At 66.4% G+C, this 25,203-nt stretch overlaps 2 protein-coding genes across 9 annotated transcripts in view; one reads left to right on the plus strand and one right to left on the minus strand.

The window, feature by feature from the left end:
• The window catches only part of SLC12A7 (solute carrier family 12 member 7), a 66,502-nt gene extending 63,939 nt beyond the window's left edge, over nucleotides 1-2,563 (plus strand). For 6 of the 7 annotated variants that reach the window (XM_042233972.1, XM_042233973.1, XM_042233974.1 and 3 more), the window contains 2 exons: nucleotides 748-881; nucleotides 1,177-2,563. In XM_042233972.1, coding sequence (XP_042089906.1) covers nucleotides 748-881; nucleotides 1,177-1,268 — 226 coding nt within the window. In that variant the 3' untranslated portion in view covers nucleotides 1,269-2,563. Of the gene's footprint in view, nucleotides 1-747; nucleotides 882-1,176 lie in introns of those variants that run through there. The other variant, XM_060400289.1, reaches the window with a different exon arrangement.
• Nucleotides 2,564-6,243: 3,680 nt separating this feature from the next.
• Nucleotides 6,244-24,297, minus strand: NKD2 (NKD inhibitor of WNT signaling pathway 2). 2 transcript variants are annotated; one of them, XM_027980197.2, is made up of 10 exons: nucleotides 24,104-24,297; nucleotides 23,972-24,007; nucleotides 23,640-23,737; nucleotides 10,983-11,043; nucleotides 10,508-10,635; nucleotides 10,091-10,186; nucleotides 9,374-9,521; nucleotides 8,398-8,482; nucleotides 7,900-8,027; nucleotides 6,244-7,780 (listed from the first exon to the last, which is right to left on the minus strand). In XM_027980197.2, exons 1-10 carry the CDS (start codon nucleotides 24,126-24,128, stop codon nucleotides 7,209-7,211), a joined length of 1,377 nt encoding a protein of 458 aa, XP_027835998.1. In that variant the 5' UTR covers nucleotides 24,129-24,297; the 3' UTR covers nucleotides 6,244-7,208. The 2 variants fall into 2 exon arrangements, with proteins under 2 accessions (XP_027835998.1, XP_042089910.1); XM_042233976.2 differs by lacking the exons at nucleotides 10,508-10,635; nucleotides 23,972-24,007; nucleotides 24,104-24,297 and having other exon boundaries at nucleotides 10,052-10,186; nucleotides 11,197-23,732.
• Between the last annotated feature and the right edge of the window lie 906 nt (nucleotides 24,298-25,203).

Here is a 25,203-nt window from a genome sequence, read left to right on the forward strand (position 1 = left end):
AGCTCCGCGCCCAGGCTGGCCACGAGTCCTCCTCCGTGTGTCCAGCCGCCCCCACCCGCGCCGCAGCCCTGGCCTGAGTGCCCCTCCCTGCCAGGCTCAGCTCCCGGCCGCCCGTCCCTGTCGGTGGCCTCACAGCTGGTCTCTGTTCGTGCCCTGGACACTCAGGGGCTGCCCAGCCTCTGCCCTCCACGGGGCCTGTCGTCTGGGAGGTGTGGGTCTGTCCGGTCCCAGACTCCTGATTTTTAGATTATATGTATTTTCAGACCATTAACCCAGAGAGACCCTTTAATATCACATGCCCATTCCTGGGGTCACTGCCCCCAAACACACTAGTAATTGTGGTCCATCCCGGCAACTAAATCATGGTTCTTATAACAAAAGACCCCCGACTGCCGTGGACAGAGGCCCAGCCTGTAATTTTATCAGACAAAATTGGAGAGAGGAAGCCAAGAGCTCCGTTTCCCTGTTTCCCTCCTGGTAATTGGTGGCTGTAATTGGCTCCATTTGGCCAAAGGGCTGTGCTGATCAAAGGCTGTGGTCCACGATTCCTCCGCGGGCCTCATGCTGTGCTCAGAGCATGGAAACCAGCTTTCCCCGGGCGTCCTCACAGCCCCCTGTGGACTCGCTGCCCCTGGGGCGCTCTGAGCGGCGGGTCGGACCTGTGCCCACCTGTCCTTCCTGAGGGGAGCTGAGTGGGCCGGGACCCAGGACGTGGTGGAGGTACCGAGTGTGCGCCTCCCTCCCCAGGAACCAGTCCAACGTAAGGAGGATGCACACGGCCGTGCGGCTCAACGGTGTCGTCCTCGACAAGTCCCAGGACGCCCAGCTGGTCCTGCTGAACATGCCGGGGCCCCCCAAGAACCGGCAGGGGGACGAGAACTGTATCCTTCACCGACACCGTCCCCGCAGGGTGCACCATGCCACACTGCCCCCCTGCTCAGAGGAGGCACCCAGGGCGGGGGTCAGAGCGGAGGAGCGCTTGCTGCGGGCAGCCCAGGACGGGGGGTCCTGGTGGGCAGACAGGGCCCCTCCCCCCCCCGGTCTCCCACCCCGAAGGACCTGGGTCCCAGCTTCCTCCACCTCCGGCCGGGTCCAGATGACGCGGCTCTTGGGGAGTCAGGGGCTCCCTTCGCATTTGCTTGGGGCCGGCGCGTCCTTAACTCAGCCCTGCCGCAGACATGGAGTTCCTTGAGGTCCTGACTGAGGGGCTGAACAGGGTGCTGCTGGTCAGGGGCAGTGGCCGGGAGGTGGTCACCATCTATTCCTAGGGCCCTGATCCTGCTGGCTGGCCAGGCGGGCGTGCTGATGGAGCCGCAGAGCGCGCTGGCTGGCGCTGGCATCCCGTGGAAGTCGCTAGAATGCCCCCAGGCGCTCCTGTCCAGGCCGAGCGTCGGCACGCACTCAAGCTTTCCCTGTGTCCATCCTCCGGGCCCCTCTCTCCCTCCCTTCCTCCCTCCCTCCCTCCAGGAGGCTGGCAGAGACTGGAACGCAGCAGCCACCTCATGTGGCCCAGCGAGGCAGGAAGCAGCTGGATGGACACTCAGAGCTGACTCCCCGAGGCGGGAAGCACCTGGATGGACACTCAGAGCTGACTCCCCGAGGCGGGAAGCCCCTGGAGACTCAGAGCTGATTCCGCAGCTGGGCCTTTGGGCTGATGCGCACTTAGGGTTACTCTGAGCCCCGCCCCAGGCGCCCCCAAGGAGGCGCACAGACCCTGGGTGGCCCTGGACACTGGGTCTCCCCAGCTGCAGCCCCGCCTGGGTTTAGGCTCTGGGAAACGGCAGGAGACGGCGGGGACGCCTTTGGGACCTAGAGCCCCGCAGCGTGAGCGTCTGAAGCACACTTGCCCCGGCGACCCCGGTTCCCACTCCTCACGCTGGAGGGGTCCGGCTGCAGCCAAGGCACCCAGCCCCGTTCAGAGTACTGACGGGCGGCCCCAGGCCGCTGACGCGCCGCCTTCCAGTGGTTGGCTGTGTCTGCACTTCGCGCGCGCCGTCACACGCAACTTGGAGCAACTTGTGTGCCTCCCTCTCCTTACGGCTTATTTATTTATTTAAACACTGAGGGGCGGGGGTCCACTGGTAAAAGCTGTCTGTACGGAGATCGCTTCGATGGAAGGGGCCCCAAATGGCCCAGCCTTGCTGCCACTGGCTTCTGTGGGCTCCCAAGGAATCGGCCTGGTCCACGGACCTCAGGTCAGGCGGGGCTGAGCTTCCGGACGCGCCCGAGGGGTGCTTGGGCAGCGGGCAGCGGCCACAGCTAGTGCCAAACACCACGGGTGGGCGGGGGTCTGGTTCAGGGCTGAGTTAGCAGGGAAACCCAGCCCAGTGGCTTCCGGCCCCCTCTTGCATCTGGGGAGGGCCCGCGGGCCCCGCTCCCGAGTCCCGTGGCCCCGGCTGGCGTGGGGCAGGGGCACGCGGCCCCCTGCCCTGTCTGTGTCTTCACCGGCGGCCTTTCCACCATCAGCCATGGAACTGCAAGCCATTTAGAGTTGATTTCTTGTTTCCTTTTTTTAGGTTGGTTGTAATCATTTTGTTAGCAGAATAAAACTGTAGAATCCGAATGTGTTGGATCTCATATGACTCTTACAGCCTAGAAAGGAAACACTCAGAGCTGTCTGCTGTTGCTCTTGGAGTTGATCTCAGGTCTGATCAGCAAGGCAAACCCAGATGCTGAAAGAGTGACCGTGTGAACTGGCTGAAAGAAGTAAAAACAGACCAGAGTAAACACAGCGGGTGATGGGGGTCCGAGCTGTCCCCAGACCCCGGTGGGCAGTCCGGCCGTGAGGCCCTGCTGTCAGCTGGGGTGACCGCCTGTGATCATTGGGCGAGAACCGTGATGAGGGGCCCTCTGTATGGACACGCAGGCTGGGGCTGCGACGGCCCTCCCGCCTGAGACAGGGACCCGAGGGAGGGGGGAGGGAGACCAGCAGGTGCGCCCGAATGCGGAGAGACCAATGCGGCCGCTCTTGCCACTTCTCGGGGTTAAGCCGAGTGACCCAGCAGTTTTGCTGGTGGACACGATAGCCGGGGGACACGGACTCCACGAAGGCGTGGCTGAGCATGTCCCTCCTGACTCAGCTGTCCCCATGTGGGAGCACAGGCGGGCAGGACACACGCGTTCCCGATGGTGCTGGTCAGCCCTGAGACGGCGCCGGGCTGAACTGCCCGCAGGGAGCCCAGAGCATCCCGCTGAGAGAGATGGGTGCCACGGTCAGCTGCCCCTCGGGCCACGGAAGTGGAGCCAGAGACAGGCATGGGCGAGGGGCAGACAAGGGGTAACGGAGCAAGAGGCCGGGCGGGCGTGCAGCCTGTTCAGGTCACAAAAAATGCTCCGAGGAGGACATGAGCCCTTGGCCTCCAGGCCAGTTCCCCACCTCTGCACTGGGGTCCGTACCTCCCCGGTTTCCCCAGCGACGTCTGACTCCCGTACTCCAGACCCCTTCTTGTCCCCCTCCCCTGTGCTCTCATCAGTACTCTCCCCCCAGACCCCCTCTCGTCCCCCAGCCCCGGGCTCTCATCAGTACAGCCCCCCACCGCCCCCAGGGGATGCAGCACCGGCTGAGACCTTGGCAGACTGTCCATCCCTTCTGTGTCCCTGCCCAGCTGTTTGCTGAGTCTCTGGGGAGGTACCGTGTTCCCACCCCCTCCCGTGGTGCGTGTGGACCACGGTCCTCCCATCGCCTGTCCCGTGGGGGACGTGGCCCACCCGCTGCAGCATCAGGCTCCTCAGGGGGCGGAGAGGCGGCTGGGGCCCCGGCCTTGTCTGTGTTTGTTCTTCCCAGGGCAGTGACCCCCCCCAGCCCCACCCCCAACCCTACCCGAGGCGCCGGGGGTGTTGGGTGGGAGCGGAAGCTCTGGAGCCCAAGGGAGGGCTTGGCTGATGCCGGCGGGGGGGCCTGCCCTTCCCACCCTTCAGGCCCAGACCCGGCGACTTTCGGGTGTGGAGGCTGTGGGGGGCCGTGTCCTCCACTCCCCACATGCTTGCCCGCTCACTCCCCACACTGGCTCCTGAGAGGGGCCTGGTCCAGGACAAGCCAGGGGCCAGGCAGCAGGCAAGGCTGGCACGGGGCGGGGGCATGTGGGCTGCGGCTCGGGGTCATCTCAGGTGTAGAGAGGCCTGAGGGGTGAGGGTGGTGAGGGAGGGTGGTGATGGGCTGGGCTGGGGTCGTGTGGGGCATGTGGGGGTCATGCGGGGTCTGGGGTGGGGTGGGACAGGGTCGTGTGGGGTCGTGTGGGGTCGTGTGGGGTCTGGGGGTCGTGTGGGGCCTGGGGTGGGGTGGGCCGGGATCTTGTGGGGTCCTGGCTTGGGGGGTCCCTGGGCAGGCCCACCTTCCACGTCCCACACCAGGGGCCTTGGCTGTGGCCGTGAAGGACTCGTCTCATCTGTGCTCAGAGGGAGTTGGAGGCAGGAGACCCCCGGGCTGGGCGCCAGCCGGGCCCTGGTCTGCACGGCCACACCGGGGACGCAGGCCGTGTCAGCTGGGAAGGCAGAAGCACAGGCCCGAGCTCAGGCCGCAGGGTCCAGACGGGTGGTGCCAGCCTGGCAGGCCCGCCTGGAGCTGCCGACGGAGTGCACCTGAGCCTCGCCGTCCAGAAAGGGGCAGGGGGGATGGGAGGGGGCGGGGGCACCAGAGCTCCTTGCCCGGGACCAGGGCTTAGTGGCCGAGCCGACTGCCAGCCTGGGGATCGGGCGGCACTGAGGCCGCACTGCAGTCTCGGGGACCTTCGCCCTCTCAGCACTAGGCCCGTCTGGCAGCCACCCTCCAGAGGGGCTTCGAGAACGTGAGACAGGTTGGCCCAGCTCTGAGGTCATCCAGGAGCCAGGTCTAAACAAGTAAGTTCATTTTTTTGTTTCTGTTACAAAAGGCATCTCTCCTCCCTTGACTGGTCACCACGAGGCCTTCCTGGTGCAGAGCAAGAGACTGACTTGGCCCTGGGGCCTCCGGTCAGCGGGCAGGGGCTGCCCCTGAAGCAGGCCGCATGTGGCCTCCTGACTCCCCACCTCTCTCTGGCTGTCACAGCCTCTTCCAGGAGGGCGTCCACTTCCCGACCTGGGTGGTCCCAGGGCCCAGCCCCCAGCCCCCAGCCCCAGGGCAGGCCACCGCATCCGGGAGACAGGCGCCATCCGCACGTGGACGTTTGGTCACCGCATCCGTGTGACACAGGACCCCATGCGTGGTGGCTGTCCTGTGGCTTCTGTCCCTTCCGCCACCTGGACCCGTGCTGGGGTCGGTGGGGGTGGGCGTCCGTCCTCGGAGAGCCACAAGCCGCAGACACGCTCTGCTTCGGCTCCATCTGAGGGTGGCCTCCCCTTAACCTTTCGTCCTTAAAGCCAGGGTCTGGGCTCCAGCTCAAGCGCAGACCTCCCCATGCTGCCGCCGGGTTGGCGAGCTTGTGCCCAAGGGTGGTGCAGGCAGCGGCAGGGCTGAGCGGGTCTGTGCACGGAGGAAGGCTGGGGCTGGGGAGGACAGTCCTGTGGGTCCCTGAGGCTGAGGGGCAGGCCACATGGAGCAGGGCTCACGACGACTGCACGAGATGCGGTCACGAGGAGGCCGCACCCCGCCCGCTCAGCTGCGGGCCTCTGGGCCAACCCGGCCCGGCCCGCTCCTCCCGAGACCCTGAAATGAAACCCCAGCTCCTCCCCGAGTGTGCAGGCCACAGCTCACGGATGACCAGCTCCTGGGGAACCCCAAGGGGTCTTTCAAGCAGCAGCAAACACAGGGTCTGGAGGGGGAGGCCCAGAGGCGCAGGGCGCCGCCTTCTCCAGACACTCTCATCCACTGAGAGCCAAAGCTGCTGCCTAACCTCGGTCCACACAGCCCCCCAGACGGCAGCCGAAGAGGCCCCTTAGCATGAACGCAATCTCAGGCTTAGGGGGTCTTCCCAAGATGAAGGTTTGATCAGGAAGATCCCCTGAGGAGCAAATAGCAACCCACTGGTAGCTACAGTCAACAGAGGTGCAGAGTCAGACACGATGAAGCAGCGGGGCAAGCGCGCGCGCGTGGCACAAACCCAGTTCCAGGCTTAGGTTTTTTTCTCGTCTGGGGAGCAGTGACGCAAGGCAAGAGTGGGCCGTACACATGGAACTGTGGCCTGCCTGCAGGTCACAGACACAGACACGCTGTGTCCCTGAAGAGCACGCCTGTCCCGGCCGAGCGGCCAGCTGTCCCCACCTGTGGCCACATGCGCTGGCAGAGGCGGACCGATCGACTCTACTGAAAACTCACGTGAAAATGAGGTGTGACGTTACCAAATGCACGCATTTTTATTATGACGGGAAAACGCAATCACAGGTCGACCACCAAGCGGCTTCATCCGTAAAGACAGTGCCAAGGCAGCAGACACAAAACCAGCGGCACGGAGTCACAAGCGGCTCGCCTGGGGCTGAGCGGCGGCTGCGTCGGGCCTCGGGGGGCTCACAGGCCGAGGCTCCAGGGTGCTGGGCGCCCTGCTCCCTGCAGCCCTCTCCGGGCCTGCCAGCGGGAAGGGCGCTTTCCCGAAGCTGAAGCTGAAGCTGCGCGCGGCGCTCGATGGAGTACGTTCGGGTCCATGGAGGATGGGAGGCCGCCTCCGCCCAGCTGTCCACATGTATTCTCAGGGAACCCACACCTCCCCAGCCCCGCCGCGGCCTCTGCGTCCTCTCAGGGTGCTGGGGGCACCCCCACAGCCTACCTCCTCTCGGCTCCCGGACGACTGAAGGGGAGCCGCCTCCCCCGTCTGCAGGCCACGCACACCCTGGAGCTGCGGGCAGCGGGGGCTCCCTGACCGCCCTCCCGGCTTCATGACGGACGAGCTGTAGGAGCTGCAAGGGCCCCGTCCACCCAGTCCCGGGCGACCAGAAGGCTCGCACACCCGCGCGCCCCCTCCCAGTGAAGCCCCCCCCAGGGCTTGCTCTGTGGGGAAAACAACAGGCCGGGAGCGGCCGGCAGGTCCCTCCTGCCCTTGAGCCTCACGCTGGAATCACGACAGAAGCGGGTGCAGGCAGGCATCTCGAAGCGAACGCATGTTTAGGGACGACACAGAAAGCTCAGCTGGGGGACAGCGTGGCCTCGGGCTGCTGGCGAGGAGGGCAGCCGGGCCGGGGGCGCTGGGCCGCGTGGCGGAGCAGGACAGCCGGGCCGGGGGCGCTGGGCCGCGTGGTGAGGAGTGCAGCCGGGCCGGGGGCGCTGGGCTGCGTGGCGGAGCAGGGCAGCCGGGCCGAGGGCGCTAGGCCGCGTGGTGGTGGTGATGGTGGTGGTGATGGTGTTCGTGGTGGTGATGGTGTTCATGCCGCTGGACGGCCGGCCCCGCGAAGCCCTCGCCCAGCAGCGCGGGCGGCAGCTCCTGCTCCAGCGCCGCGGGCAGGCCCGGCACGGCCTTCAGCGGCGAGTGGCCCTCCCGCGCCCTCTGCCGGCACCGCCGGTGGCCGTAGGGCGGGGGCGGCGGCTGCGGGAGGGGGTGGGCCTCCAGGGGCGCCTGTGGCAGGGGGGCGGGTGGGTGGAAGCTGAAGGACCGCCCAGGCCTGGGCCCGCTGGGTACGCCAGGGGGCCGGCCCGAGCCCTGGGGGGACCTCAGGAACGGCCGCTCGGGGCCCTTCGGCCGGGGCGGCAGGTCCAGGGCCCGGGGCGGCAGGTCCAGGGCCCGGGGCAGCGGCTCAGCGGCCGGCAGGGCGCACTCGGCCAGCCCCGGGCAGCGGCGATGGTGGGCGGCGTGCACGTCTGACTCCTGTGAGCGGGACGGGCCCTGTGGGTGCGAGGCCCTGGCGGGGGGCTCCGGCCGGGCCTGCGTCGGGGGGGACCCTGCAGACACGGCAGCTGTGAGGACCTCCACGGGGCCGGCTCTGTCCCGCTGGGCCCGCTGCTGCCAGGACCCGCGACGCCCAGGCCTGCCGCCCAGGGCCCGGGCCCCTGGGACTCACCTGGCCCGAACCTGGACGCGTAGCTCTCGACTCCGGCCAGGTCCAGGTAGTGGTTCCTCCGCTCCGTGTTTTCGTCCACGCAGTAGGGCCCCCGCTCCAAGCAGGGCTGGGGGTCGGCGTTGGGCCTCCTGCGAGGAGCAGGAGAGGGACATAGCTCTGATCTCCGGCGCTCTGACCTGTGAGGTCAGGGACAAGCAGGGCCCACAGGGCCCCAGGACCTGGTGCCGCCGTTGTCCCCGGGAGCTGGTGAGGGCTCTGTGGCCGCTGCCCTCGAGGGGTGGCACCACGGGGCCCGGAAGCGAGCGGGCCCGTGAAGCCCTGCGGCCTCTCAGACGCCACTGGGCCTGCCCAGCTCCCGCCCGGGGGCCGGCCACCCACCCGATGGCAGGGAGTGCCCGAGGCCACCCCGAGGGGACAGCCCTTGAGGCCTGTGGGGAGCAGCGGTGTGGCCAGGGTGCTCCCGTCCGAGGGGAGCAGAGCCGGGGCCCAGGCCCTCACCGGACATGTGCAGACAGCCTCCTGTCGGCCACCCTGGGGTCCTCACTGAGCTCCGCCTCCGCCCTGCAGCGACTGGGCTCGCGGTCTAAAAGGGGGGGACGCGGGCAGGCAGCCTTGACTCACCCGGCTCCCCGTTCCTCACTCTCTCTGCTCAGGTGCTCCCCGTTCCACTCTCTCTGCTCAGGTGCTCCCCGTTCCTCACTCTCTGCTCAGGTGCTCCCCGTTCCTCACTCTCTCTGCTCAGGTGCTCCCCGTTCCTCACTCTCTCTGTTCAGGTGCTCCCCGTTCCTCACTCTCTGCTCAGGTGCTCCCCGTTCCTCACTCTCTCTGTTCAGGTGCTCCCCGTTCCTCACTCTCTCTGTTCAGGTGCTCCCCGTTCCTCACTCTCTGCTCAGGTGCTCCCCATTCCTCACTCTCTCTGCTCAGGTGCTCCCCGTTCCTCACTCTCTGCTCAGGTGCTCACCAGCCCCTGCATGCTCGCTCACTCACTCGCGCCTCCACTCACTCGAGCCTCAGTCCAGCTGCTCGCTCCTCGTCCACCCGCACGTCCAGTCACTCCCTTACTCGTCCGCCACTGCGCACTCGCGGCCACGCCTCGCGCACTCGCGGCCACGCCTCGCGCACTCGCGGCCACGCCTCGCGCACTCGCGGCCACGCCTCGCGCACTCGCGGCCACGCCTCGCGCACTCGCGGCCACGCCTCGCGCACTCGTGCCCCTCCCCTCTTGCACGCGTTTGTTCTCCTTCGTGGAACCGTCTCCAGCCCTGGGCTCGCTCTCCGTGTTCAGGATGCCACGGAGCCCTCCGCCGTGAGGGGTCGCTGAGCGGAGGTCATAGTTAACACCCCCCGATCCCGCACAGTGAGTGGGCCCTCGGGGGGGTGGCAGCGTGGGGCGGGGGTGTGGGGACCACACGCAGGGCAAGGCCTCTGGGGCACCTGCGCAGGGAGCTGCCAGCCTGGGAGCCCAGGCCCTCACCCTGGGCGGCAGGGGGCCCGTCCTTCCTCTTGCTGGAGGGCTCGGGGCTGACGGTCAGCTTCACACGGAGGGTCTTGCTGCTGCGCGAGCAGTGGTGGACCGAGGCGTCAATGGCCTCACAGATGGTCTGCATCAGGCTGGACATGTCCTGGGGGGATGGCGGGCGGACGTCAGGGCACAGGAGGACTGGGGGCCAGCCCACACCGCCCACACCACCCACACCGCCTGCCTCCCCACCCCTTTCCTCTGCACCTCGGAGGCACCGAGAGGCCTGAGCCTGCAGCCCTGACGGAGCCGCCATGCCTCTCTGAGCTTTTCAAGTTTAAACTGAGTCTGAGTTCAAAGGGCTTAGTGAGCAGACGAATGATCAGAGTCGCTTTTAACTCAGACACGCTGCCTCGGTCATCCTCCACGTCTGCTCCCTTCTGCGGGCCCCTTGCCTTCCTGGTCACAGAAGGCAGCAGAGCAGCATGCTGGGGCACCCCTGGGACCCGCAGTGCCCTGATGAGGGGCTGCTGGCCAGGGCAGAGACGGGCGTGCCGGGCTCCACCAGGGACGGCACAGACAGCGGCTGGGCACAGGGGGGACAGACGAGGCTCCAGCCGGCCCTGCCGGGTGACCTGGGTCCTGCCTTGTGGTGGCTCCCTCCCCGCAGCCTGAGCCCAGAAAACTCCCTGCCTCTTCCGCCTGCGGGGCCCAGCCCTCCTTATCTGCCACCTCTCTGGTGGCCTTGCCGCTGTTGTCAAAGCCGTAGAGCGTGAAGGTCCACTCCTGGTGGCTGTCCTCCTCCACCGAGACGTCGCACTGGACCGCCTGTGGGGTGCGGGGGACGGGCACAGGGTCATCCCCGCCCACGCGCCAGGCCCCCAGCCCTGCCCCGTCCTCCGGGGACCAGTTCCTGCCCCTCCTGGCTGGGCAGGCAGACGGGACGGTCCGTGCATGGCCCAGCTTCTGGGTCATTCCTGCGGCTCTGGCACTGAAGCTCGGGAAAGTCCCGTGGGTTTCGTGGGGTCACAGCTGCACCTCTGGCCAGGCACCAGGGGATCCCTCCGCCCAGCAGGGCCTGCCGCCCCAGGAGCCACAGGGACCCCGCATTAGGGCACCCACAGGAGGGGGCTCGGGACAAAGACCTACATCCACGTTCAGGCGCCGCTTGCCCAGCCCTCGGGCGCCCTCGCGGCTCGCCGCTCTCTCCCCATCGTCCAAGCAGAAGAGCTGTCCTGGCCCCTCGCGGGCCTCGGCCTTCTCAGGAGGCAGTACCACTGCAGGGGGTTGGGGGTGGGCCCAGCGTCCGGGCCCAGGGCAGGGGTGGGTGGGCCCAGCGTCTCCAGGGGCAGGGGCAGTGGGTAGGACCGCCCCCCGTGGGAACCCCCCCCAGGGGAGTCTGAGCAGAGTCCGGGCACAGGGCATCAGGCGGCCTGGGAGGGAGGCCAGGGCGGCCCTCGGGATGACCCCAGCCTGGGGCGGCCCCCTGTCCTGCCTGCCTGGTGCGGCAGCTTCAAGCCCGGGCTGGCCAGGGTCTGGGGGGTAAGTGGAGGGGCGCGGGGTGAGAGTGGTTCCGGGTGTCCAGGGCAGGGGGCGCTAGTGAGGGCTGGGGAGTGGGACTCACCCTCGAGGGGACACTGGTCGTCGTGGAAAGGCCCTTCCCTGGGGTCCTCGCCCAGCAGCTCCTGCAGGGAGAAGGGACAGCGCAGACTGTGGACGCCCACCCGGGCTCGGCGGCGGGCACCGGACCAGCCTCCTGGGTGCCACGCTCCTGGTGCAGGAGCACCAGCCTCTCCACGCGCACTCAGCCTCGGGTTCTGAACATGACAGGCGCCCACCCTGGGCTGGCTGGCTCCATCAGAACCGCCTCCAGGGCGAGACGCAGGGCCCAGGTCGGGCCATTGCTTCTCAGTGGAGCTTGCATCCCCCACCGAGGACACGGCCTTCACCGGAGGGCACGAGGCAGCAGGAACCCCGGCTTCTGCTGAGCAAAGCTGGCACAGACCAGAAGCCGGGCCGTGAACGGGCGAGCTCACTGGCCGGCACACGGCACCTCCCGCCCCAGCTGGACAAGAGCCAGGGAGCGCCCCCGCGTGGCCCAGGAACCGGGGGCCGGGGCTGCAGGGGCCGCCTTCTTCAGGGTGCTGGGCCGAGGGCGCAGACAGAAGACGCCCCCTACACCCAGCCCTGGCCCCCACGGCCGATCCCGAGGCCAGTTACGAGAAAACAGGACCAACCTTCCGCAGAGCTGGGAAACCACAGAACTGAGTCCCTGGGGCCAGCAGAGCCAACCCCAGGGTCAGAACAGACGCAGGGCGAGCGGGGCTGGGCCCAGGGTGGAGGGGGCCCTGCCCATCTGTCTCCTGGGCCCCCAGGCATCCCCAGCATCCTCCTCTCAGAGGCCCTGGCCCTAACCGCCCAGCCCCGTCACGCCACTTCGAAGCAGATGACTTTCACAGTTTCCTCGAGAGGCCAGGCGGGTGGTGTGTCCGAGCTCGCTTTAATAGGAAACAAAACACCAGGTTACGGAGACACCACTGCCTCTGCCATGCAGCCCGCCACCAAGGGACACACCTGCCGGCCCAGCTCGGAGGGCCCCGAGGTCTCCCCGCACTCCAGCACAAGGGTCCTCCAGCCAAGCGGAGTCCAGCCTGCGCACTCTGCCCCGTGGACACCGAGATAAATTCCAATCATAAGACCCTGGCTTTCAGTTGAATTTTTTCCATAAGAACAAAGCGAGCTGCGAAGCAGAGGTTCCGGGTGTCTGCAGGGAGCAGGCGCAGTGCCTGGCCAGAGGCAGATCAGCTGGCCCCAGGGACTGCATCACAGGGGGCAGCCGGAGCCAGCCGGCGTCCAGTGGGGCTGTGGGCCCTGCGGTCCCTGCCACGCGCTGCGGGGCCAGAACACGGACGAACGGGCCCAGGGGCTCAGGCACCGGCAGGACGTGCCTGGTGAGGACTCTGCCGCACAGCTTGGATGGCCCACTTTCCACCACATCCCCCCGCCAGGGGCCTGGCCAGCCTCCCCATTGGGCTGGTGGTCAGAGGCTCAGATCCTGTGTGGTTCCTGACGACCCCACCCGGAGCACAGCCCCCTGTATTCACCTCCTTAAATTACAGAGGCAAGACGAGCTGCAGGAGGCACCTCCCTGGGGTCTAAGGATCTGAGACCAGACTGCGCACAGCCTTTCTTTAAAAGAGCCAGTCTCGGTGGGGAAACGTCCGAGGCCCCGAAACCCGCCTCTGGGGACCTGCTGGAGCCCCAGGGCTGGCAGGGAGGCTGGCCCTGAGGACTCGGCCCCCAGAGCCACGGGGTGGGGGACCTGAGAATCTCCTCACTGTTCACCTGGCTCGGCCGAGCATGCAAAGGAAGAGCAAAGCCCACCCGTGGCCTCTACACATGAGCTTAAAAAGGTCGAAAGTTCAATAATTCCATCTTTTTGCTTTAAAATAATCTGAGCACTTACTTTTGGTAGGCAGTGCTGGTTACAGACGAGATACAGACGTGCTTTGGGCTGGGGAGGGGTCAGGACAGTGTCTGCGTGAGCCTTGGTGGGACCCTGAGATGCTCCCAACGCTACAATCGCAAACACACCAAGGACAAAACCAAGCAGCCTCTGATCAGCAAGGGACGTGCCTGTCTCCCCAGACGGTGCCCGCCTTCCCTAACGGGGCTGGGGGCTCAGGACACTCGGAGCGTTCCTCCACGCACACCCCGACGGAAGGACAGGCCGGTTTAAGATCCAAGGGGTCACTAGCAGTCTCTGTGACGCGGAGCCATCAGACAAGGGGGCGAGGAGGCTTGCGGGAAGTGCTGCCACGCTCGGCCCTGTGTCTGGTGACTTCCGTCCCACCCATCCTTGTCGCACAGATGCCCTTTCACCTGTGCTGCTGCTGCTGCTGCTGCAACAGGGCCAAGAACTCGGACGGCAACGCAGGACACGCAGAGCCAGGCTGCTGGCCAGACGCGCGGCCGCCCCGCCGGCGACCTCCTCCGTGGCTGGAAGACCCAGGCCTTCCAGAAAGACTGGGGGTGAACAGATGACGTCCCCACGCACGCACGGGCACTGCCCGGGCCCCACCCCTCCTGGGAGGCCCACCTGTGCTGGCCTCTGTCCCCAGGCCGAGCCCCCAGCTACAGACGCTCCCCAGCAGCAAACTCCCACTTCATGCCCTCCCCCGATGCTCAAGGGAGAGCATCTCCGCCTACAAACCCTTCAGCCCCGCCTTCCCGCCCCCCTATCCTGGACGGTCCTTGGCACCAACCACCTCCGACTCTGCTGAGGGACACGGCTCCGTCCCCATGGCACCCGGGGCTCCTCTGCCCACCAGCAGGGGCTGTGGGTGACCCAGTCTGCCACCCAGCCTGCTCAGACCCGGGCCTGGCCTTCTGACAACCCTGGGGGCCCCCAGCGGGGGGAGATAGTGCGCCCCCTCCTCCGGCGTCCAAGGGGCCCGCCTTTAGCCTGGTGCTCTGGGCTGCCAGAGACGGGCCGAGGCCCTCGCGCTGGACGCTTTCTCCTCCAGGTCGTCCCTCTCCGTCACTGTCAAGCGGCCTCTGCCTTCGCTGCAGGGTCCTGCTGCCCCGTCCCAGCCTCTTAGGCTGAGGGGACTCTCGGGGAGCCCAGCATCGCCTCCCCGGGCACGAATGCCCTGAACCCCAGACACCAGAGGACGTCCGCCCCATGAGGCACGGTGCAGCCCCGAGCTCTCGGTCCCTCCCAGGTCCCGCTGCAAGGCCGGGGGCGGCCCACCTGCCCAGGTGGGGGCGATGGGCACGGAGGTGTCAGGGGAGTTCACGGAAAAGCTCAGACCCCCGCCTCTCCTGAGAAGCCAGGAGGCCCAGCCACACTTTCCCTCAGCCAGGGTCCCCTTCCGCCCACTGGAGCTGGGGACGCTGGGCCGTCCACCCCGCAGGCGGGCCAGGGGGTACACACAGCCTGGTCGAGGGGCAGGACACGCGCCCGTCGGAGGCCACGGGGCGTGGGGTGGCCGGCTGCACAGGAAGGAGGGCGCGCCAGTGGCGCCGCCGACCACCCCCTGAGCTCATCCACTTTTCCAGTGCCCAGGCTCTCAGGTTCCTTCAGGACCCGGTGCCTCTGCGACCTCAGGAAACGCTCCTGGGCTTCGAGGGCGGCCAGGTCCCTAGGAAGCCCCACTCTTGCTGGGGCAGAGGCCCTCCGGCTCTAGAGCCCCTGAAAGATCCCCGAGGGAGACAGTGCATCCATGAGGTGGCGGAGCACGTGGGAAGACGGCCTTTACAAACCCGCTTCACCGTCGCCCCGATAAAGAGCCTGCCCAGAAAAACCACCCAGGGCCCCGGTGTGCAGCGTGTCTGTGGCAAGCCTGGGGGGAGCCCTCATATTTCGACCACCCCCCTCACAATGCTGCCGGGACTCAAGGCCCCTCCCAACGCTGTTCACAGACCCAGGCTGGTTCCCGCTCCGTCCCTGGGGTCTCAGCGCGTGGATATGGGGATCTGGGCTTCAACAGACAGGAGCTCCCCCAGGACCCCAGGGCCTGAGGGACAGTGCGTCTGAGTCCCAGGGCCGTAACAAGTGGTCCCCAGCCAGGCAGCTCACAACCTGAAGACGTGCCGCCTCCCAGTTCTGAGGCCAGAGTCAGGACTCACGGCATGGAGGGGAGCCCCCAGGCTCCAGGGGCAGGGACCCTTCCTGCCTCTCCAGCTCTGGGGGCCCTGGGCTCATGTGTGCGTCCCCAGCCTCCGCTGTGTGGCTGCTCGGCCTCTGCGTATGCATCTCCTGTCCGAGGCCGGACCCGCGCCCGCCCTTCTTACAAAGACGGGAGGCGGCAGTCAGGGCCTCAGGACCACCCCTCGCCTTGAGGCCCTTCACTCAGCTGCATCTGCAGAGACCCCTTCCCAGCAAGATCACACTTGCGGGCTCGGGGACGGGGAGCCGCCCCACACGTCCGGGAGCCACCAGCCAGTCGAGAGTCTGGACCGGCCGCTGACCACTGCCTCCACCCTTTTCCAACAGCACGCGGACATGGTGCGGCCACCCCCCAGGAGGACAGGGTGCAGTGATCCCCCAAGACGGGGTGCGGTGAACCCCGGAGGACGGGGTGCTGCAAACCCCCACGAGGACGGGGTGTGGTCACCACCCGTGCACACGCTCACGGGGCGCCGTCCCCCTCAGATGGGGACAGACAGGAAGTACACCGGCCAGAAACCCAGCAGAAGCCAGGCCCCTCCTCTGGCCTGAGCAAGGAGAGACCGCGGCACAGTCACGGCGGGGACGCAAGGACAAACCTGCCCCCAGGGCAAGCCTTCCAGACTCGGGGCCCCCGGAGGACAGGCTCAGCCTCCTGTGACAGATCCGAGGACGGGCAGCCAGGACCAGAGCCCCGAGGGTCCCTAGCGGAGAGCCCGGCTGCCCGCAACCCCCAGGAACTGCCCAAGCCCCTCCGCTGCCCTCAGAAGGGCCCCGTTCCGTCACAAATACAGGCGCTCCAGAGTCTGCAGTCCCCTTATGGCTCAGGAGCTCTGGGTCCTGGAGATACTGGCCCCGAGGAACCTAAGGTCAAGGGTGCTTCCAGGCCTGGGCGGGGCGGATTCCTGAGTCCCGAGGTGAGCTGTCTACAGGGGGGCAGGAGGGGCCCAGTGTGGCTGGCAGTCCAGGCAGAGGGGAGAGAGGGAAGACGGGCAGAGGGGGCTAGGGGACAGGAGGGGCAGAATGTATCCGGTAAAGAAGCTACCTGCCAATGCAGGAAACGTAAGAGGTGCGAATTTGGTCCCTGGGTCAGGAAGATTCCCTGGAGGAGGGCACGGCAACCCCCTCCAGAATTCCTGCCTGGAGAATCCAGGGACAGAGGAGCCTGACAGGCTGCGGTCCACAGGCTCTCAGAGTTGGACACGACTGAGCGACTTAGCAGCAGTATCACACGCCCATTTGCCCTGGTCTATGGGGATTTCCTTCTTGGCAACCACACACAAAAAAGACCCTGACCCCAGAGAGGTCCCCAAGGACCCACTCGTGAAGCTTGTTGGAGAAGGGCTCCACATGTGCGGCAGGGGGGCCTGAAAACACACACCACGGGAGCTCAGCCCACAGCCCGTGGCTGTTGACAAGTTATGTGGTGGGGTTACCAAGGTCACCCGCGGGGAAATAACTGCACCCTAAGATGTGTGCAGAGCCAGTGAGAAACTGCAGTGTGAACAGAAGAGTCGGTCACTCAGTCGTGTCCAACTCATTGCAACCCCGTGGACTGCAGCCCGCCAGGCTCCTCTGTCCATGGGATTCTCCAGGCAGGAATAGTGGAGGGGGTAGCCAGGCCCTCCTCCAGGGGATCTTCCCGACCCAGGGACCAAAGTCAGGTCTCCTGCACAGCAGGCGGATTCTTTACCGTCTGAGCCACAGGGGAAGCCCTATATGCCCTATATACAAGCACACACACGCACACAGACATGTGCACACACACACACGCATGTTCACACATGTATGTACATGCACACACGCGCACACGAATGCACACAGGTACATACATGTGTGTGAACATACAATGTATTCGCAACATACGCATGCACGCACATGTGTGCACAGATGCATATGCACGCGTGTGGACCTATAATCTTCTGCATGTGCACACAGGAACACGAGCTTGAGCAGACGCCAGGAGATCGTGAAGGACAGGGGAGCCTGGCAGGATACAGTCCATGGGGCCACAAAGAGTCAGGCGCGACTGAGCAGCTGAACAGTGATGCGCGCACACACACACACTCGTGTACACTCACACACATATGCACAAAAATGCACGCATATGCACACATACGTGTGCCAGAACACGCACACACATGCATGAGCACAACAGATGCACATACATTTACACACGCGCGCACACCCGCACACGTGCACACACCCGCGCACGAACACACATGCACACACACACGTGAGCACACATACCTATATGCACCATCAAATAAACGCATGCACGCACAACTGCATGCACACACGTGTGTGAGCTCATGCACACCCACATATACATGGATGCACACGGTCTCTACCACAGAGAATCAAGACGTGCCCGTAACATACGCCAAAACCTTCAGTGGTTTCAATTCTCAGCATCCTGGAACTTTGTAAAAAAAAAAGGGGGAGATGCCGGGAGCCAGCGTGAGGAACTCCGCCCACGGCAGAGGTCATGAGGAAGGAGGCTTTGGCATACGCAAAGGTGGGATCGAGCCTCAGGAAACCCCCTGCTCCTGGCAGTTTTTCATTTAACACAAAATCATTCTGCAACAAATCTGCAGACTTCGTTTTCTCTCCGTCGTGCCCACTACTGGCTCAGTCTTCAGAACCAACAAGGAGGAGCTTCACAGAGGAAGGAAGATCCCCGGGATCCGCCTCCCGGTGCCTGCCCCCTCCTTCCCCTCTGAGCCCCCCGGCCACTGAGGTCACAGCGCATACAGAGTGTTGACAAGACGCCCGTGCCCGTGTGGGAGCCATTGTGCCCGCCAGCGCACTTGGGCAGAAGAGGTTTCCTGCTGCTGGGTCTGAAATGCAGACCCAGGTTCACCTTCCTCCACCTGGGCTCCTCCTTTGGAAAAACCACTGGACTTTCATTCCCTTCCATCCGTACTAAAGCCTCGTGTTTCCCATTTCAAAAGAAGATGAGTTCCAAAGTAGAGAAGAACCCCGCACCTTTTCAGCTTTGTGTTTTTAGCTGAGAAGGCCCCACATGTTCACACGTGACGCCAGTGTCCCCAGCAGAGGCAAGCATGCTGGAGATGCTAAAGGCTTACACTTGATCGCAGCCCAAGACCTTGAGGGCTGAGCTGCTCTGAGAAGCGATGTGGGCTTCCCTACCTCTGGACGCACCAGCACACCCTCAGGTGGAAACACCTGCAGGGAGGCAACACCCGCCGGCTCTGTGGCTGCGTCCAGACCCCTAGGGCCGGAGCGGAGACCGGCGCCCCCTCCCTGGTTTCACAAACAGGAACCAAAATTGACTCAAGAGCAATTCATCTGCGAGGCCACTGTGGAAGATAAAGAGAGCCCTGAGCAGACTTGCGCTTGCCTCGCTGAAACCTTCCAGCCTCCTTTCCCCGCTCCTCCCACTCGCCCCCACCTCCCACAACCAACTCATTCTCTGCAACGGGGAGCTTGTTTTATAAACATATTTACGTATTTCTAGTCCTCATAGGTGAGAGGTCACATAGCATTTGTTTTTCTCTGCCTGACTTACTTCACTTAGCACCATGACCTCAAGGTCCATCCGTGTTTGGGGCAAGATTTTTTCTTTGTGGCTGAGAAACATTCCATTGCACGTACACACGGCATCTTCTTCATCCATTCATCCACCATCAAAGGACATTTGAGTCGCTTCTGTGTCTCGTTGTTGCTCAGTTGCTCAGTCGTGTCTGACTCTTTGCGACCCCAAGGACTGCAGCACGCCAGGCTTCCCTGTCCTTCACCATCTCCCGGAGCTTGCTGAAACTCATGTCCATCGAGTCAGTGAAGCCATCCAACCGTCTCATCCTCTGTCGTCCCCTTCTCCTCCTGCCCGCACTCTTTCCCAGCATCAGGGTCTTTCCCAAGGAGTCAGCTCTTCGCATCGGGTGGCCAAAGTCCTGGAGCTTCAGCCTCAGCCTCTGCCGAGGCCACTGTGAACGGCGCTGCAGGGAGTGCGGGGCCGCACGTCACCTCCTGGAGCTGGTTTTGCTTTCTCCAGATGCGTGCCCAGGAGGGAGCCTGCTGGGTCACCTGGCACTTCTGCTGCAACTTCTGAGGCGTCTGCACAGTGTTCTGCACGGCGGCTGCACCGTCTTGCATCCCCACCAGCAGTGGAGGGGGCTCCCTTCTCGCCACACCCTCCCCAGCGTTTGTCGCTCGTGTTCTTCTGGTGGCAGCAGTCCCGATGGGGGAGGTGACGCCTCGCTGCAGTCCTGATGACTAGGATGCCCAGCACCTTTCCACAGACCTGCTGACCTCGCGCGTTTATTCTTCGGAAAACGTCTGTTACATGATGACCTCATCTCAGAAGCGGCCCTTGGCCCGGGGCAGCCACATGGTCTGGGAGCAGCAGACGAACCCCCCGAGCAGGGGGCCTGCTCTCGCCTCCCACCCTCCTCCAGGTTTCCCCTTGGACCCTCAGCGCAGCTCCGGGGGTCCCTCCGTTCCAGCACCCAGACGGCGCGCACGGTCCTTCCCCGGGACGAGCCGCAGGAAGAGGGCCTGGGGACCCCTCATGGCAGCCAGCAGGAACGTAGCACCTCGGTGCCCTCCTGGGGGAGGACCCCTGGCAGGAGGGTGGAGTTGACTGCAGGCCCTGCACCGGGTCCCAGCCGGGGCCTCCCTCTGGGCGGCACTGGGCCTGAGGCTGAGGGCACCGACCTGCCCACCCCGGGGGTAAGGGGGCCGCAGGGTCCCAGAAGCCACCGACGCAAGGCTGCAACCACCCACAGAGCTCCCGAAGGAACCGGAACTAGGCCTCGGGCTGGGGAACATGCCAGGAGATAACCGTGGGTGCCACGCTCGGTTTTAAAACAGCGTAAATCACTTCAGACAAACCAAGGGAAGGAAAGGAAGGGCCCCAGCTCCGTCCTCCAAAGCTGGGAAGACACAGGCTGGGAGGCCTCAGCTGCATGCACTGTGGTCCCCCTGCGGAGCTGTCTCCCTCTATGACACCCGCCACCCCGTGACACCCACCGCCCAGTGACAGCCCACCTTCCCCGTGACAGCCCGCCTTTCCCGTGGCAACCCACCTTCCCCATGACGCCTGCCACCCCGTGACACCCACCCGCCCCGTGACCGCCCACCTTCCCTGTGACGCCCGCCGCCCTGTGACACCCCCTGCCCGCCCTCAGGAGGGCTCCGTCAGCCTCTGGCCACCCCACAGCCAACATGGTCCCCTGGAGCGGCACTGCGGCCAAGGCGGGGGCCCCGGCTACAGCCTGGCTGTGTCCACGCCCCAGAGTCCTGGCCGCACCACAAGAGGGTTCCTCAGCACAAAAGAGACGGGCACACACGCTGCCCTGGCGCCATCTACGGAAGCCTGGGTGCGGCGGGTACTGCATGTTGGTATCTGGCCTTTCCGGGCGCCCTCAGGCCCTCCTGGGTGTCCAGCGCCATTGGCCACAGGCCCGTAGGTGACCCCCAGTCCTGCACCGCCCCTCCGGTCCCGAGGGGATCCCGGTGGGCGTGTCACCAGGACACCCACCTGCAGGCAGCCCCTTCACGGTTTCCAGGTGAGAACCAGGCAAACACTAGGCACTCGCTCCGGACACGCCCATCCACAGCAGCCCCCGCCCAGGGTGCTCGGGCCACCTCCCTGCCCCCAGCCCCTCCAGGCATTTCCGACAAAGCGGCCTCGCGGTTCCGGGGCCCCAGAGGGGTGGTTCGTCAGATGAGGGTTAGTTGGGACCACCAGCTCATCCTTAGGTTGAGTGGGGTCCCAGGGGGCCATCTGCAACTCTGGAAGCCTAGGTGGGGAGAGGAACACGGACGCTGCCCGACCTCGGGGGGTTCCCGATTCCCTAATCTGCAGGGTCTGGGCCCCCAGGGCTAGGATTGGTGCCTTCAAACCCTGAGGAGTCCCCAGGGCTGCGTGCACCTGTGCTGGCCTTGCACAGGGCCAGGCCACGTCTGAAAGCAGACACCAGGCCCTGGGTGCCCAGGGGGCCCAAGAGGAAACCGAACATGCCCGCTGGGGCTGGTGTGGTGCCCAGACGCCCACACACGCCTGCTGGGAACCCACAGGTCATGTGTGTGCTGGGGGGGCAGCAAGGTTCCCACAGAGCCCTCCGACCCCGCCAGCCCCCCGCGACCTCAGCCCCCGCCGCCCCGCCTGTGGCAGCAGCATCACCAAATGCTGGCCGTGGCCTCGTGAGGCGCCTGCAGACTCGGCCGCCCCTCCCGGGACCCTCGGTGCCACCCCCGCCCGGCCCCACGGCCGCCCCGGCCCTCTGGGACACGCGGCCCTGAAGCAACGCAGAGCGCTTCTCAGACTCGCAGGGAGGACCCTTCTAGCTCGTGAAGCAAGTGTCCACCTGCCGGGAAACTAATGTTCACCAGGCATTCTGGGCGTGCGCAAGGGGAGCACCAGGAGCCAGCCGGGCTCACTAACTCGCGGGCAGAGTCAGCCTCGCTCCCTTTTTCTCGTGTGTGGTGGGAGCGGCTGGGTTAGGTGGGGGGATGTGCACCCAATTTGCACAAGGTCACTGGCCACGGTTCTTGTGGCCACACGGCGACCGGCACTGACCCACAAGGAAGCACACACTGGCCTTGAGAACGGGGACGTGTCCCCACGCCGGCCCCAGTCGGAGGTCCTGGGGGCACAGCACGGTCAGGCAGGCCATCCTCGGAGCCTCCCCTGGGAGGCAGGGACGAAGCTGGGGCTGGAGACGGGACAGAGGGAGAGCCGACACCCCAGGGTCCCCCGACCGACAGGCTCTGGGGAGAGCCAGGGCGGGGTGCTCAGAGGGGGCAGCAGCATGGCAGCAAGACGCCTGAGCTCCCGGGCCGGGGTCCACCCTCCAGGGCAGAGGCTCTCAGCCCACGGCCAAACAAGGAAAGGACAGAAGGAGACGGGGAACAGTGACCTGTGCTAGACACAAGGGGCGTCCGTTGCTCTGAGGTTCCACTCTCCTGCACCGCAGATTCAGCCCGGCCGGCTGCCGCAGCACACCGCAAGCCAGGACCCGGTGAGCAGGAGGAACTCACCACACAGTCCTGGAGGCCGGACCGAGACCGAGGCGCCTGGACGTCCGAGACCAAAGCCCCAGCCACCTCGGCATCTGGTGAGGGCCCCTTCCTGGTGCGTAGACGGTGCCCGCTGCCTGTGACCCCGCGTGGTAGACGGGGCACCGAGCGCCCTGGGGCTCACATGGGCACTGATCCATCGTGAGGGCTCAGCCCCTAGGCCCTAACCACCTCCCAAAGGTATCACATGGAGGGAGGCGAGGCTGAATTTCGGGGTGACACCAACATTCAGACCACAGCAAAGAACAAAACAACAAGGGGACTACCCGAGTCACACGCCACGCCGCTCCTTCAAACACGTCCCAGGAGCGTGGGATCCGTGGGCCTCAGAGGCCAGCACAGAGGCCAGCACAGTGGGCTCTACCACCTCACGGCCACGCAGCAGGAGCACCGTTTCCGATCTCCGTAAATAACACGCACGGGCTACGTGTCAGGACCTGCTGTGTGGTCCACACCCTGAGCTGACGGAGGCTCGTCCACCTGTTTCAAGGCCTGAGGTGCCCATGCCTGGGAAAAAGCCCCCAGGTGGACGGCCACCAGGAAGAGGAGGGGTAAGCCCGGGACCACTCTGCGTCCCCTGCCAGCATCTGACTCCTCACGCCCAGGAGGACCAAGCAGGCAGGAGACAGCACCCCGTCACCAACACTCACCTCCCCAGGCAGACACGATCGGCCCACAGGAGGGGCGGCCCCGCCCTGGCCCCTGGCCCCGAGGAGCACACAGCCTCCAGCCGCACTGTGACATGCCCAGCAGATCCTCTAACGGGATTCCTGCCTTTACAGGTGTGGGATTCAAACCTGACTCCCAAAAAGCAGTCCTGACTCAAGTGGACCTGATCTGAGGACATGTCTTGCCCCTCACAAGCATTTACAAACACCTTCCGAGCATTTCATTTGCCAGCTGGCCAGAGAGTGTCCTTCCAAACGGGAGCTGCCGTGCCTCTGAGCGGGCGTGCTCTGTCGCAGTGGACTCCTGGGGCCGCTGGGGAGCGAGCGGTGGGCGAGGAGGGGTCTCAGCCGTCTGGCCCGGCCATCTACCCAAACCCAGTGCACACTGGTGCCCGGAGCCACCCACCCTGGCAGACGGGCAGGGTCTGGTTCACCCAAGGCCCCTCTGGCGCCCCAGGCCTGGATGGACACCCTCCACGCCCACTCACAGGGGCGCCGGTCCCAAGTGGGGGTCTTGATGCTGACAGCAACTTCAGTCTGGGGGGCCCCTCTATGCCTCCGAAGCCTGGCTTTCCCGTGAGCCCAGCCACCCCCGACACAGCAGAGGGGCAGCGTGGTGGTTTTTAACTCGCCACCACGGCTGTGCAGCGCATGGATCCTAGAGAAAGTCGAGCCCCAGCCCCGCGTCCAGCTCCCGCCTGGGATACGCAGGCCCTGCGGCCACAGGTCCCCGCCCAGGAGCGGGAGGGGCTCCCTAGGCCCCGCCGCAGTCCGTGTGCCGGCCATCTGCGCCGCCGCCTTCTTTGTCCCCGGACCCCGGGTCCCGGTCAGGGGCTCAGCTCCGGTGCTCGCGGCCCAAGGAGCCCGCCGAGCCCGCCAGGCCCACCACGCCTACCTGCTTGTCCCTGGCGCCGTGCTCCGCGCAGCCCCGCCGCCCCACCTCCTCTGCGCCTCTGCGGCCGCCCGTGTACGCAGACACCACGACACTGTCCCCTGCGGGCCCGCGGGCGGACGCGGGGGAACGCGGCACCGAGGAGAGAAGGAGACGCGCGTGAGCCCGCGGGCGCTGCGCCTGGCGCTGCCCGCCGCGCTGCGCGCCCGCCCCTCTCGGCGCGGCCAGGGGCGCGGGGCTCAGGCCCAGGGCCGGCACCGGGGGCCGGGGCGCGCCGCCCGAGGCCTCGGGGGCAGCCCGCGCGCCGCGCCCCGGCCGCGGCCCCGCGCGCTCACCTTCCGGGCTCTCTCTCCGCTTGAAGGCTGCGGCGGCTGCGGCGCGGCCGGAGGGCGCGCGGGGAGGGAAGGGGCAGTGAGTGGCCGGCGCCCGCCCGCGCCCGCCCGCCCGCCCGCCGGCCCGCGCCTCACCGTGCCTGGACTGGGTTTTCCCCATGTCGCCCCCCGCCCGCCCGCCCGCGCTCCCTGCGCCGCGCCCGGGCGCCGGGCCGGGATCCGCTGCGGGGCCAGGCGTCCGCGGGGGCCGCGGAGACCCGAGGCGCGGGGCCGGGGCGGCCGCGGGGCGCGGGCGGGCGGGCGGGCGCGGCGGCGGCCCGGCTCCCTCTGAGCGCGCGCGCCCGCGCCCCCGGCTTTAACCGCGGCCCCCGCAGCGCCCCCCGCGGCCGCCGCCCGCAGCGCACGGGCCCGGCCTCCCCCCGCCTCCTGCGGGGGCGCGAGCCAAGCGCTGCGCGCGGGGCCCCGCGACAGGACCCCGGACGGGAGGTCTCCGCGGGAGTCGGGGGCTGCGGCGGGCGCTGTGTGGACAGCTCGCAGCCCCGCGCTCTCACGGCGTGCCCTGGCACCCCCATCCGAGAGGCACCCCAGCGCCCTGCCCCTTGCGGGGAGGGGGCCTTAGAGGGCACGCGCGCGGCTGCCGGTGGAGCTGGTCTGGGGAGAGGGTGGGGGCGGGGACGTCAAGAGGCCCGTGGGTGGGGGCGTCCTTTGGAAGGACAGGAGGTGGGGACCGGGCCTCTGGGAAAAGCCAACTGCGGTCCCGGCCCAACTGCGGTCCCAGCCCAACTGCTGGGGGCCCGCCGGACTCTTTCTACCTCGTGGTATTCAAGGAAGGCGAGGACCCGGGTGGCCAGGGCTGGCCTTCTGGGCAGTGAGGGGTGTCGGCGACCTGGGGTCCACCACCACCACCAGCTCCCTTCCAGCTCTTCCCCGCCCCCCTGCCCCGCTCGCCGCTGCCCGCCCTACAGGAAAGCTTCTCAGTCTGCCTTCCCAGAAACTGCCCCTTCTTACCTCCTTGAGCCCCCGCGGGCCACTGCCACTCAGCTTCTCCCCCCGATCTGGCTGAGCCCCCTCACCGGCCAATCGCTCCCGTCTCCTGCAGCAGCTGCAACCCGGCAGGCGACCGTCGTCCGGAGGCTCGGCCACACCTCCATCTCCAGGGGTGACCCACATGGCCCCAGGCTGGCTGGTGCCCTGGACGTGGGTGAGGTCCCTCCTCTGCCCGAGCCTGGCCCACC

This window comes from Ovis aries, chromosome 16 (assembly GCF_016772045.2).
Source record: "Ovis aries strain OAR_USU_Benz2616 breed Rambouillet chromosome 16, ARS-UI_Ramb_v3.0, whole genome shotgun sequence".
NCBI lineage: Eukaryota > Metazoa > Chordata > Mammalia > Artiodactyla > Bovidae > Ovis > Ovis aries.

What these genes read in the sequence shown, in the direction of transcription:
- NKD2 (XM_027980197.2), bottom strand. Translation starts at nt 24,128, where the DNA reads ATGGGGAAAACCCAGTCCAGGCACG. An exon ending in GCGGAGAGAGAGCCCGGAAG is followed by an intron (nt 23,738 to 23,971) that starts GTGAGCGCGCGG and finishes GCGGGCCCGCAG; the next exon opens with GGGACAGTGTCGTGGTGTCT. An exon ending in AGCGGCGCCTGAACGTGGAT is followed by an intron (nt 10,187 to 10,507) that starts GTAGGTCTTTGT and finishes CGCACCCCACAG; the next exon opens with GCGGTCCAGTGCGACGTCTC.